General features: G+C 34.8%; 1 protein-coding gene across 5 annotated transcripts in view; it reads left to right on the top strand.

Moving 5' to 3' along the window:
• LOC136830751 (high-affinity choline transporter 1-like) overlaps positions 1–12,500 on the top strand; it is a 209,647-nt gene that overhangs the window by 154,343 nt on the left and 42,804 nt on the right. For all 5 annotated transcript variants that reach the window (XM_067090619.1, XM_067090622.1, XM_067090620.1 and 2 more), the window contains 3 exons: positions 5,599–5,754; positions 10,288–10,436; positions 11,382–11,540. In XM_067090619.1, the coding sequence (XP_066946720.1) occupies positions 5,599–5,754; positions 10,288–10,436; positions 11,382–11,540 (464 nt within the window). The remainder of the gene's footprint in view (positions 1–5,598; positions 5,755–10,287; positions 10,437–11,381; positions 11,541–12,500) is intronic.

Below are 12,500 nucleotides of genomic sequence, written 5' to 3'. Positions count from 1 at the left end.
TCTGTATTCTCCAAACTGGAAAGAGAAAATTCACTCATTAGCCACTGATTATTATATACCTTGAAATAAAAAAACATATATGTGTGTGTGCGTACACACACACACACATATATATATATATATATATATATATATATATATATATATATATATATATATATATATATATATATATATATATATATATATATATATATATATATATATATATATATATATATATATATATATATATTTATATATATATATATATATATATATATTAAATATATATATATATGTATATATATATATATATATATATATATATATATATATATATATGTGTGTGTGTGTGTGTGTGTATGCATGTATATATACATATATACATATGCATATATATTAAACCGGATATAGAAAGTAAGAAGTAGGAGCATAAACAGTAAATTGAGTAATCCATATGCATTTTTTCTATTTCATTCACTTACCGCTAAGGAATGAAACTTTTAGGCTATTTATCAGGATTACTTTCTGAGATTAATAAGCTTACTCTTACGGAAATCAATAGGAAAATTTATAGCGTTCAGAAAGGTATTAAAATGGCTAGGCCTATTTATCACTGACGTCTGTGTGTGTGTATATATGTGTGTGTGTGTGTGTGTGTGTATGTGTGTGTAACTCAACATTTAATATGTTTTTAGGCAAAGAATCACTCATCTACGTATAATAAAATATGATTTTTTCATAGTTATGCCTCAATACCGTCAAGATCTGCCGTTTTCTATTATTTGGTTACAGGTGCTTCAAACCCATCTCCTGTTGGGTGGGTAACTCGGGTGTACTCACGGGCGAGAGTTTGTGACCCATCACGAACTTTAATACTCAGTAGCCATGGAATAAGCTCATAAAAATTGTCTGTGATCCTATAAAAGAATTCATTTGAGCTATAGTACGCTAAGGTACATTTATGTAGACATACAACTGTCCAAAATATATCGTTAGGTCTTATGGTTTCAGGCTCACCATAAACTGAGGCAAAGAGGAGTTATTTGAGGTGCAGTTACATGCCAGAGATCACATGCAGGCATACTGAAGGACGAATGGTTTTGTCAAGCTTAATGTGAAAGAGCACAAGTAAAAACAACAGAGTTGGCAAGATGAACAAGAATGTAGGCGAGAACAAAATGCTGTACATGTTAGTACGAGTGCATGCAGAGGGAAAGACACTGAACAAAAGGTTATCAGGGTAAAAGAAGCAGATGGAGACAGTGCCTGAAGTGAACGCAGTCTTGGGTCGACGGAGAGAATAATTTAAAGACTTGCTGAATGTGGAGATAGAAGAGAGGGACTGTGAAAGCAAAAGAAACATTGTAGAAGTGACTGCGGGTATTGCACGGAGGCTAGTTAAAGAGGTTAAATAATGGAAATAAATAAAGAATGATGGGATTTCAAGTCAGATGCTGCCTTATGGCGGGGACAGTGTGAATGAGTGGCAGATGGGTTTGTAAGGTATGTCTGGATGCGAGACAATGTAAGGGGAATAATGGTTCTGTTGTACAACAATAGAGGCGACAGATGCAGTCGACTGTAAGAATTATTATGGGAGAATAACATTGTTTACCATAGAATGAAGGTGTATGGTAGGATCTTCATTGAGAACGGAAGGTAGATGACAGGTGTAACATAGAAATAATAATGTGAGTTTAGACAAGGAGGAAGGTTTGTGGATCAAGTGCTTATTATGAAACTAACTTCTGAGAATTATGTCACTAAAGGTGTAAAACTGTGTGGCATGCACTGACCCAGAAAAAAAACTTATTACAGAAGCTATAGACACACCATGAATTGCACTGATGAAGAATGGTATAGAAGAGAAGTTGTTGAGAGTGAGGAAATATTTTTGTACAAAGGAAGTGAAGTTCATGGTAAAATATGTCAATGAGTGAGTGACTGGTTTAGTGTAAGAGTTAGTCTGTGGCTCAGGTGTGTTATATATTATTATCTTGATGGATGGGAAGAATTAACAATGACAATTTGATGAATGAATAACTCTGAAATGTTTTTTTGAAGCAATAGTGGAAGACCTGAAAAGAGTTGGATAGATATAGTGAAAGAGGTATTAGAAAGAAAAAACTAATATCCAGGAAGCATGCAAGCTGGCCAAGATAGGGGTGAGATTAGCAGTAAAAGTGTAAGGGGATTCGAAGTGCTGCTGATGATCCTTCTATAGTTTTCTACACAGAGGATTCACCCACAGTTCATTATGAAAGTAGCAGTGACCGTGGTGTTGAATTTTCTCTGAAGCCACCCTCTGTTTGGGGAAATGGTTATACTATATATATATATATATATATATATATATATATATATATATATATATATATATATATATATATATATATATATATATATATATATATATATAGTCTGCTATATCTAAACCGCAAAAGAAGACTTCAAAAGAAACAAGTGGGTGCAAAATCTCTTCTGAGAAATGTGGAATATTTCCTCGAAAAATCTCGCACTTCATCCTCCCTTTCCTCTTGATGGATGGCCCAAAAAATGTTTTTTTATAAAAATATTAAAAATGCCAAAATTGCAGCACGTTAAAAACAGCGAAACGAAGAAATCTCATCGCTAACGAGACGGTTCAGGAACCAAAGGTGTAACGAAAACGGATATTTTAAAAAATAAAAGCAAAATGGTTCTACACAGGGAAGGAGGGAGGTTGCGGAGGTGAACGAGTAACAGAGATGGGGAGAGAGAGATACAATACGAGGGAATAAAGATAAGGTGGCATTGTGTGTTCTACCGTGCCTGATTGAAGCGGATGCCCATTCACAATGGCCTGGTCGGGGATCGACTCCTAGGACTTCCAGGGTTTCTTTTGTGGAAGCCCATAATAGATGTAACCTTTCAGAGATTTCGTTATTTGATGCTGACTGACAGAGAGAGAGAGAGAGAGAGAGAGAGAGAGAGAGAGAGAGAGAGAAGAGAGAGAGAGAGAATATGGAGCTCCCTTTTACTTGCAATGAAGAGCTGATCGATACTTACGTAAAACTTGTTCACGAAGCTGCGACAATATATATTTGTCTGTGAGTGAATATGTTATTGTGAGATGATGAGACAATTCAAAACAAATGATGTCGTCATCTTTAGAGCGACGCATAAGGGAAATTGTGATTCTTATTACCAAGATTTAAGTTATGAAGTTAAAAGTTTGACCTCACTTCATGAGAACACGTCGCCATGCTTAAACCATTCCCTTCCAGACTATCCAGATATGGTTTATTTGCTGAACAGATAAAACATAAATAGAAAGTCCTACACTATAAAGAAACATGAGAGAGTTCCATTGTTAACACCACCACTACAGAAATCTTTCCTTTACTATAAAAGGGACTAATAGATTTCCACGCTTGTAGACCTTGCCCTTAAAATTAAATATATTTCCCCTCTGAATCCAGACTTTACTCCATCATTAAAAGACACTGATAAACGTTCCCCTTTTGACTCTGATATCACCCCTTTCCTAAAATAGTCATTCGTGCCATTTCCCCTTTTTAATGTTATATATTTAAATCCTTGCTAAAGAACTAAAATTTTCCGTCCTTAGCAATGACCCAGTTATAAACATCAAAACTAAATCGTTCTCAGCTCAACAAACCAAAGTTATCATAAGGGACGAACCATTATCAGTATAAATTATTAAACATACAGAATTCCAATCTACCACTCAGATTTATCCCAAACTTTGAGTAATTCATATTTTGTGTAACAACCTACAATTGAGATTTAATTTTAATATTCTACTTAAAATATAAATTTCAAGTACGTGGACAAAGTGAACTGGTGTGTATGGTTATTATTTTGAATATTCCATGTTATCCATACACAGAGGGAACATAAATCATTGAAAAGAAAGGAGGAAAACTTTTGGACACTCCACAGTATCTCGCCAAACTTTCCGGCCTTATGCCTCTAAAGACAGGAAAAGATTTCGCCTTATTTTTCTCAGATGTCTTGATGTAAAGGCGATGAATCCGTTGAAGTGATGTTTTACCTCAGTTTTCTTTTCGAAATCCGGTGTGGAAAAAATGTTTACCAACCTGGGGCTTTGAGGAAGACGAATGGATGATATAAAATAGGAAATGGAAAAGAGAAAAGTCATGTTCCATTTGAAAGTCGTTTTTTTCCACAAGGTGGAAAAATTCCTCTCGCGACAGAGGGGCGCTCAGGGCGATTTCTCTTCTCCATCAAATACTTTTCTCCTTTATTGATTGGTCGCGGGACGAAAATAAGACTATAAGAATCGTCAGTTGGAAATCGTTGACAGAACGCCTGTTCCTCCTCGGGGCTTCATTTGGAATATGACTCCCAAGAATCCGATTTTGACATCTACCTCATAACAGCCTAACCTCTGGAAAAATTCTTCGCAGCTTCATCTCCTGACATTATTACTATATGAATGATTATTTACAATATATATGTGTATATATATTTATTATATATATAAGTATATATATATATATATATATATATATATATATATATATATATATATATATATATATATATATATATATATATATATATATATATATATATATATATATATATATATATATATATATATATATATGGTTACAAGAAGTTACATACAGTAGAAAAGAAGAAAGCGAGAGAGAAGAAGAAAAGGAAGCAAGTAATGAATAAAGAGGAGTAATTATGATCAAGAAATTAAAGGAAAATAAGTGGTTTTCAGGGGAAGTGAACGCAGATAGATTAATCATTAAATGGATCTCAGAATGCAAGATACAAATGGTAAGATGCTGCCTGAAGTGAAAATAATTCTGTGTCGATGGAGTCAGTATCTGAGGATTTGCTGAATGTGGAGAATACAAGGCTGCAGAGCTGCATGACACAAGAGTGGAAGGGGTTGAAGGAAATTTCAAAATTATGAAGGAAATTATGAGTTTGAAGAATGGAGATACATGGAGTTAACTCGACTGCGAGTGAGATGCAGCTGCATGATGGGAAAGTGTGACTGATTGGTTGGCCATGGTGTGTAAGGTAGGTCTGGAATGGGAGAGAGGACTAATTACTATCTATAAAAGCGTGAATTACAGGGGACACAACATCACTTACTTGACCAGGAAGGTGAATGATAGATTTCTTATAAAAGTATGACAGATAACAGTAGAATGACTGCGGGAAGAAACGCGATGTAAGACAATGTCTATGAGGCGGGAGCTAGTAAACTTACCCGTAGCTACGAATTTTGTTGTGACGAGTCCACAACAAAAATACTATTTTCAGGCAACATTTATTTTAAAACATTGCCGATACCAGTTCAAAGTCTACCGAAACGAAAGCTTGAAATCCCCTTTTCCAGAGAGTTACAGTAATAAAGAAACATCACGAGCCAATCTCTGTTAATTCAGAAAAACACGATCAACTCTTCTGCATTTCATCTGAAATTTCTTTATTGTTAAGATTTTATGACGCTTGCAATTCAATCTCGTTGCCAAGATCTTAAAATTATGCCTAAGTGGCCTTATAAGTCCCCTTAGTTATTTTGCCTTATCAAACGATTTGAATCGGTTTATTTTTTTTCAGGCGGAGCATTTTTCGCCCGTAAGATGAGAGAGAGGCGTTACATAACCATGTTGGATCCCTTGCAAGAGCGTTTCGGTCGGCGATGGGGGGCTATGTTGTATCTTCCAGCGCTGGCCGGCGAAACTCTGTGGTCCGCTTCCATCCTGGGCGCCTTAGGTAAGTCATTCCTCAAGAATCAATAAACGACCCTCTCACTCCTTTATTTGTCTTCCTTTTTTTCTTGTTATGTAACAAACAAGGTCAACAGTCTCTCTCTCTCTCTCTCTCTCTCTCTCTCTCTCTCTCTCTCTCTCTCTCTCTCTCTCTCTCTCTCTCTAATAATCTATATGCTACTCTAACATTATTTTTGTTAGGTTTTTCTTTCTATGGTCTGTGAATGTACGGAATCTATACACGTTTATGCGATCTCTCTCTCTCTCTCTCTCTCTCTCTCTCTCTCTCTCTCTCTCTCTATATATATATCTATATATATTTATATATATATATATATACATATACTGTATATATATATATATATATATATATATATATATATATATATATATATATATATATATATATATATATATAATACAATTCTGGTTATTTTAGGCAAAACATTCTTGAATAATCTATGCGCCACTCTGACACTCTTTTCTTACTTTCCCTTTATATGGCCTGCGAATATGTGGAATCTTCCATTGTTATATGTGAAGCTCTCTCTCTCTCTCTCTCTCTCTCTCTCTCTCTCTCTCTCTCTCTCTCTCTCTCTCTCTCTCTCTCTCAGGAAGTAACCTTTTCGAAAATTGTTTTTATAAGACCGCAAGAAAAAACTTTTTCCCTCTATATTTTCGTCGACGCTTTCTTGACACAGGCATCAGTCACATTCAGGGGTTACGTAAGGAAGGCTCTTCATCCTACTTTCCTCAAGATTTCCACCTGTCTCGACGTCTCTGAAATTCAACTTCGGACTAAAGTCTTTCAAAAGCGTCTGTCAATTAAAACTCTTCTAGCGGTTCCTTGCGAGTAAACACGCTTCCACGCATACACACACACACACTCACTGTATATTATATCCTTTTTTTACTAGGATTATCTCGTCCTGTGATTAACTGCACTCAAGTATAAACAAGTAAAAAATGCGCCGAAGTTGTATGAGCCACGCCCCATGAAGCTTTCAGCCACGGCCCAGTGGTGGCCTGTCCTACAGCGTTGCCAGACGTACGATTATGGCTAACTTTAACCTTTATTACAATAAAAACTACTGAGGCTAGAGGGCTGCAATTTATTATGTTTGATGAGTGGAGGGTGGATGATCAACATACCAATTTGCAGCCCTCTAGCCTCAGCAGATGATGAGATCTGAGGGCGGACAGAAAAAGTGCGGACGGACAGACAAAGCTAGCACAATAGTTTTCTTTTACAGAAAACTACAAACTATGCTCTCCTCACCGAGAACTATGAAAATTACTCTCTCTACTTTTTAAATTTCCTCATCTAATCATAAAGAAAAGAAGACAACGGAATATCAAAGTAATTAGACAATGCTCTCATTAAAAACTCTGAAAGAAAGTTTTAAAAGGTCTTCATACGATTCGAGATAAAGTCCTCACGCATTACCTGTTTCTTTTTTTTTTTTTTTTTACAACCCTCATGCCTGAAGAGACGTCAATTGTTCCGACACACTTGTTATAGAACTTTTCGTCAATTCTTTAAAAACCCTCTTACTTAACTCATTGTGCTTTTTATCGGCGCAAGGGAAACTTTTTATTATTATTATTATTATTATTATTATTATTATTATTATTATTATTATTATTATTATTATTATTATTATTATTATTTCACATAAAGCTTCACGTTTATCAAAAAAGCATCGGACGACAATACAATCTAAATTTATCAATACAATGACATGAATTGTGGTGTAATCTGTCATTCAGAATGACGACTTTCTCCTAAATGATTTTGTGACACTGTCAACAAGTGCTGAAGATGATGACAACATAAAACGTCATTGTTAACGTATTGACATACTGCTTGGGCTCGTGACAACTCACGTTTGCTTGTTGAAAACTTTCATGCCTAAGAAATATAAAACGTATTTATCTACAGGAAAACTAATACAGAACGATACGGAAATTCACCATCTTCTTAATGCCGTATTTTTCCAAAAAGTATTCAGACGGATATCAATAATAAATCAACAAGATTTCTTAACCCTATTGTCACACGGAACACAAATTAATCTAAATGATGTTATCACACGAAATATAAATTAATCTAAATGATGTTATCACACGGAAAACAAATTAATCTAAATGATGTTATCACACGGAATACAAATTATTCTAAATGATGTTATCACACGAAGTACAAATTAATCTAAATGATGTTATCACACATATTGCAAATTCATCTAAATTATGTTATCACACGGAATACAAATTAATCTAAATTATGTTATCACACGGAATACAAATTAATCTAAATAATTTTATCACACGGAATACAAATTATTCTAAATGATGTTATCATCACACGGAATACAAATTAATCTAAATGATTTTATCACACGGAATACAAATTAAACTAAACGATATTTTCACACGAAATATAAATTAACCTAAATGATGTTATCACACGCAATACAAATTAATCTAAATGATTTTATCACACGGGATACAAATTAATCTAAATGACGTTATCAAACGGAATACAAATTAATCTAAATGATGAATTGACGACTATCACACAAGAGGATTTACAGAGATCAATACTTTCGATTTAGAAAAAAATGGAAAAACGCCAAGTCTGACGTGGATTAATTAAAATGTGCATCAAATAAAAAACAATTATATTGTGAGCTTACTTTAAAAGAGGGGAAACTGATGATTTTTCACGTTATTATTATTAACAAAGGTCAATCAGCTAAGCAAGTATTCACAGATGTTGCCTAGCAACATTATTCATTTATTCGTAATTATTCTATACCTTTAATAATGTAACGCCTTATTATGCTAACATAATAATATATATGTATGTGTGTTTGAAATTAAAATATAATAGAGGTCTTTGCAGCTATTACTAATATTTCAGATACACACACACACCATGTAAATATAAATTATAATATATAACATATCTTTAATGTATTTATTTATTTATGTGTTTATATATATATTATATATATATATACATATATATATATATATATATATAAATATACAAATATATATATTATATATATATATATATATATATATATATATATATATATATATATATATATATATATATATATATATATATATATATATATATATATATATATATATAAAGTAAAATCACTATCGACAAAAAAATTTGGTAATGAGGCCAAAAGAAACGTAAAGGTATTATTTAGTTTTAAAAAAATGATTTTGCTGGTTTTACTCTTTCTCTGTGGTCAAACATTTTTTATTTGCCCAATAATTTATTGCCTAATAATTTACCTACTTGGAATGGGTGAGACGATTATTAAGAAAGCGCCAGCATTTTTCCAGGAGAAAGTAGCTAAATAATTTTTTTTTATTCTTCTCCCTTCGAAATTAGGATGGAAAACGTCACATCGTATACTATCTAAGTAATCATCTATTGACTTTCAGAGGATTATTCTTACGGCAGTATATTTTCACGTAAAGCCTTTACTGAAAAACGATGTTGACAATAATATCATAATAATCTAATTTGGTAGTCAATAATTTCATTTTACTGATTTGCACAATATTACCAATTAGAAAACCGACATGTTCTCACTTACTAATCAAGCACGGACTAACTTCAGTGCTAAATATTCAGAAGCAAAATATTATATACCTAAGTCTTCTTCTTCTTCTTCTTCTTCTTCTTCTTCTTCTTCTTCTTCTTCTTCTTCTTCTTCTTCTTCTTCTTCTCCTCTCTCTCTCTCTGCATCTTTTCCCACTTCTGTGTGGGGTCGATGTTTCTGACTGCTTTCCTCGACCTGGCTCGGTCAAACACATCGTCCTCTGACAATTGTTTGTTTCTCAGATCTTCTCTAACTACATCCATCCACCTTCGCTTCTTCGGTCTTCCTCTTGCTCTCCCACCAGGCACCTCCATCTGCATCTCTCTCCTCCCTACATATGTCTCATCCTTTCTGACCACATGGCCATACCACTGCAGTCTTCTTTCTTGAGCCTTCTTTCATAGTTCTACGACTTTAGTGGTTTCTCTTATTCTTATACTTATGTCTTATACTTATGAATTGAATTGATTATAGAATTTACGCCAGAGGCCAAGCACTAGGACCTATGAGGTCATTCAAAGCTGAAACGGAAATTGACAGTAAAAGTTTTGAAATGTGTAACAGGAGGAAAACCTCGCAGTTGCACTATGAATCAATTGTTAGAAGAGGGTGGAAGGTAAGATGGAAGAAAGAGAATATGAACTGAGGTACAGTAAAAGGAAATGAAAGGGGTTGCAGCTGGGGGCCGAAGGCACGCTCCAAAGAACCTGAAGTAATGCCTAAAGTGCACTGCACGAGGTGCACTGACGGCACTATCCCCCTAAAGGGCTTATACTTAGGTCTACAAACTAAAAATCAAACTTAATGCTTACATTCGCTTCGTGTGGTATAACAAAATCCCGCAAGCATTTCCTCATAACGGCCTCATCAAATCATTCTAATTTCTGTGTTTGTTCCCTCAGGATCAACAATAGCCGTCATCTTAGATCTGGGAAACGACATCTCTATAATCCTGTCGGCCGTGATTGCTGTCGTCTACACCATGTTCGGAGGCTTATATTCTGTGGCCTACACCGATGTCATTCAGCTCTTCTGTATAATTTTCGGTCTGGTGAGCACAAATAAAAAAATTTCAATACGCTTGGGTGATGTTGTAGAATGAAGGTGAAGGCTTTTTCCAAATGATGTGGCGTTACCTAAGAAGATCCATTCTGATGAGACTCAAGGTTTCAGATGGCAGATGGACTTTTTGTTTAGAGGAAAATATATAGAAATATTGCCTATAATTCTCCTCGTATTTGAATGTCACTAAGAATTCAATCTTCTTTCCCAGTGTAACTTTATACCCATGCGGTGTCAATAATTAGGTTCTTGCATACAAATTGCGTGTAATTAAATGAGGTAACTCCTAACTCCTCTACAGTGTAAATTAGACATCAAGGTATCTTTTGTCGATATGTATCCTTCATTTCAAAGACCATAATTATATGAAATAAATGAGCACAAGCTTTTCAGTTTCTTTCAATTATTAATTATTAACAAACGAAATTTTTAAATAATTAATTTTCTTTACCTCTAACACATTTACCAAGAGCAGGATTACCTCCAAGAACGTTATGTTAGAAAGTGCCAAGTTTGACTTTAACTTTCCTTGGTGTTCTAAGCATTTTAACTTTGATTCTGAAAATACTGTACAGCAAATCAAATAAAGACATAAATGCACGCAATTAAATGCTTCTTAAGCTTCATGATTACAGAAAGAAAAATAAACATTCTTACCGCATTTATGCTAAAATTACAGTTACTTAAGCAGTACGGACCGTACACTCAAAACATCGTTAAGCACCTTTCCCTTATGAAAACAATTCACAGGTCTATTTGGTCAGACCTAGGAGTCTAGAAATGATAACATTTCAATTTGCCTGGACTTGAAGCTGTGACAAGGAGATCATATCAGACTCTTCAATATGACGAGATTTTAATTAGCTAAGGCGCTGAACAAATCTTGAGGGTATTTCTCTTATAAACAAAAATAACGCATTTATTTCTTTTGCAGTGTCTGGCTATTCCCTTTGCTATGCACCACGAGGCAGTTGGCTCTCTGTCCCTCAATGAAACGGACTGGTTGGGGGCGATTTCGCCTGATACCCCCTGGGTATGGGCCCAGTGGACTGACTACTACATACTCATGTTCTTTGGAGGAATCCCATGGCAGGTAGGGAATATCTCAGATGCTGAGAAGCTTGCTTACAGCTTATACCTGGAGTATGAAAAGTCGCACTGGTATACTTTCTGTTCGAAAGCAGCTCCGTAGATGAACTAGTTTCGCCTTCTCAAAATATTTACCTGTTAAGTACGTTTACCTAGTAAGATTTCATTCTGAAATCATCTCGAGTTGGGTTGATATCTTATATCCTTACTGAAAGCAAATGCTATCAAACACGGTATTGCAAAAATCAGTGAAGGCAATAAAAGAAATTATTCACTGAGTTACCCTGTATATTCCGCTCATTTGAACAAGACCCGGCCGCGCAATTTACGTTAATAATAGATTTCACGCCTCAGCAGATAGCAGACCTATAACTTGAAAAGGCCAGGTTAAATGAATCGGAAAATCCTATCAAAGTCAGAGGAATCCACGCACCTGAAGAGAGTAAAACGAAAGGTTAATAAAGCCAGATTTTCTTTGAGGCTTAATAGCAAATCATAGCTGGCTCCTCTTTCTTCTCAATAACATCACTCTCTTCAGGTGCGGTTCCCTGCAAAAGTTTCCTCCACTTACCTCTCGACGTATTTATGGGCTTTTATTTCTTCCACGTGTGTTCCCTGTGTAATATGTCACCCAAGTTCCCTCCCTCTTTATTCCGAAACGAATATTGGCGTTATCTTTCCACGTGCCTAAATGCATACCCGGCGTGGTCTTCCATCCAACTTCCCCCCACCCCCCCCAATCCTTATTCCCACCGGAATATTGGTGTTATTTTCCAACGTGCCTAAATGCATGTCCAGCGTGTTCTCCCATTCAGCTTTCCGTTTATTATAATATTCCTCTTTTTCCTTGAATACCTTTTTAGCATAAATTGTTCAAAGTTCCTTTCATACTGTTGTCAGCATTATAACGCTCAGCATATGTTTTCTAATTGTATTTTTTGGTTATATTATCAGTCAAGTACTT

This window comes from Macrobrachium rosenbergii, chromosome 47, assembly GCF_040412425.1.
Source record: "Macrobrachium rosenbergii isolate ZJJX-2024 chromosome 47, ASM4041242v1, whole genome shotgun sequence".
NCBI lineage: Eukaryota > Metazoa > Arthropoda > Malacostraca > Decapoda > Palaemonidae > Macrobrachium > Macrobrachium rosenbergii.
Note: the sequence above shows the minus strand (reverse complement) of the source record. Positions and strands in the feature narration are given on the sequence as shown.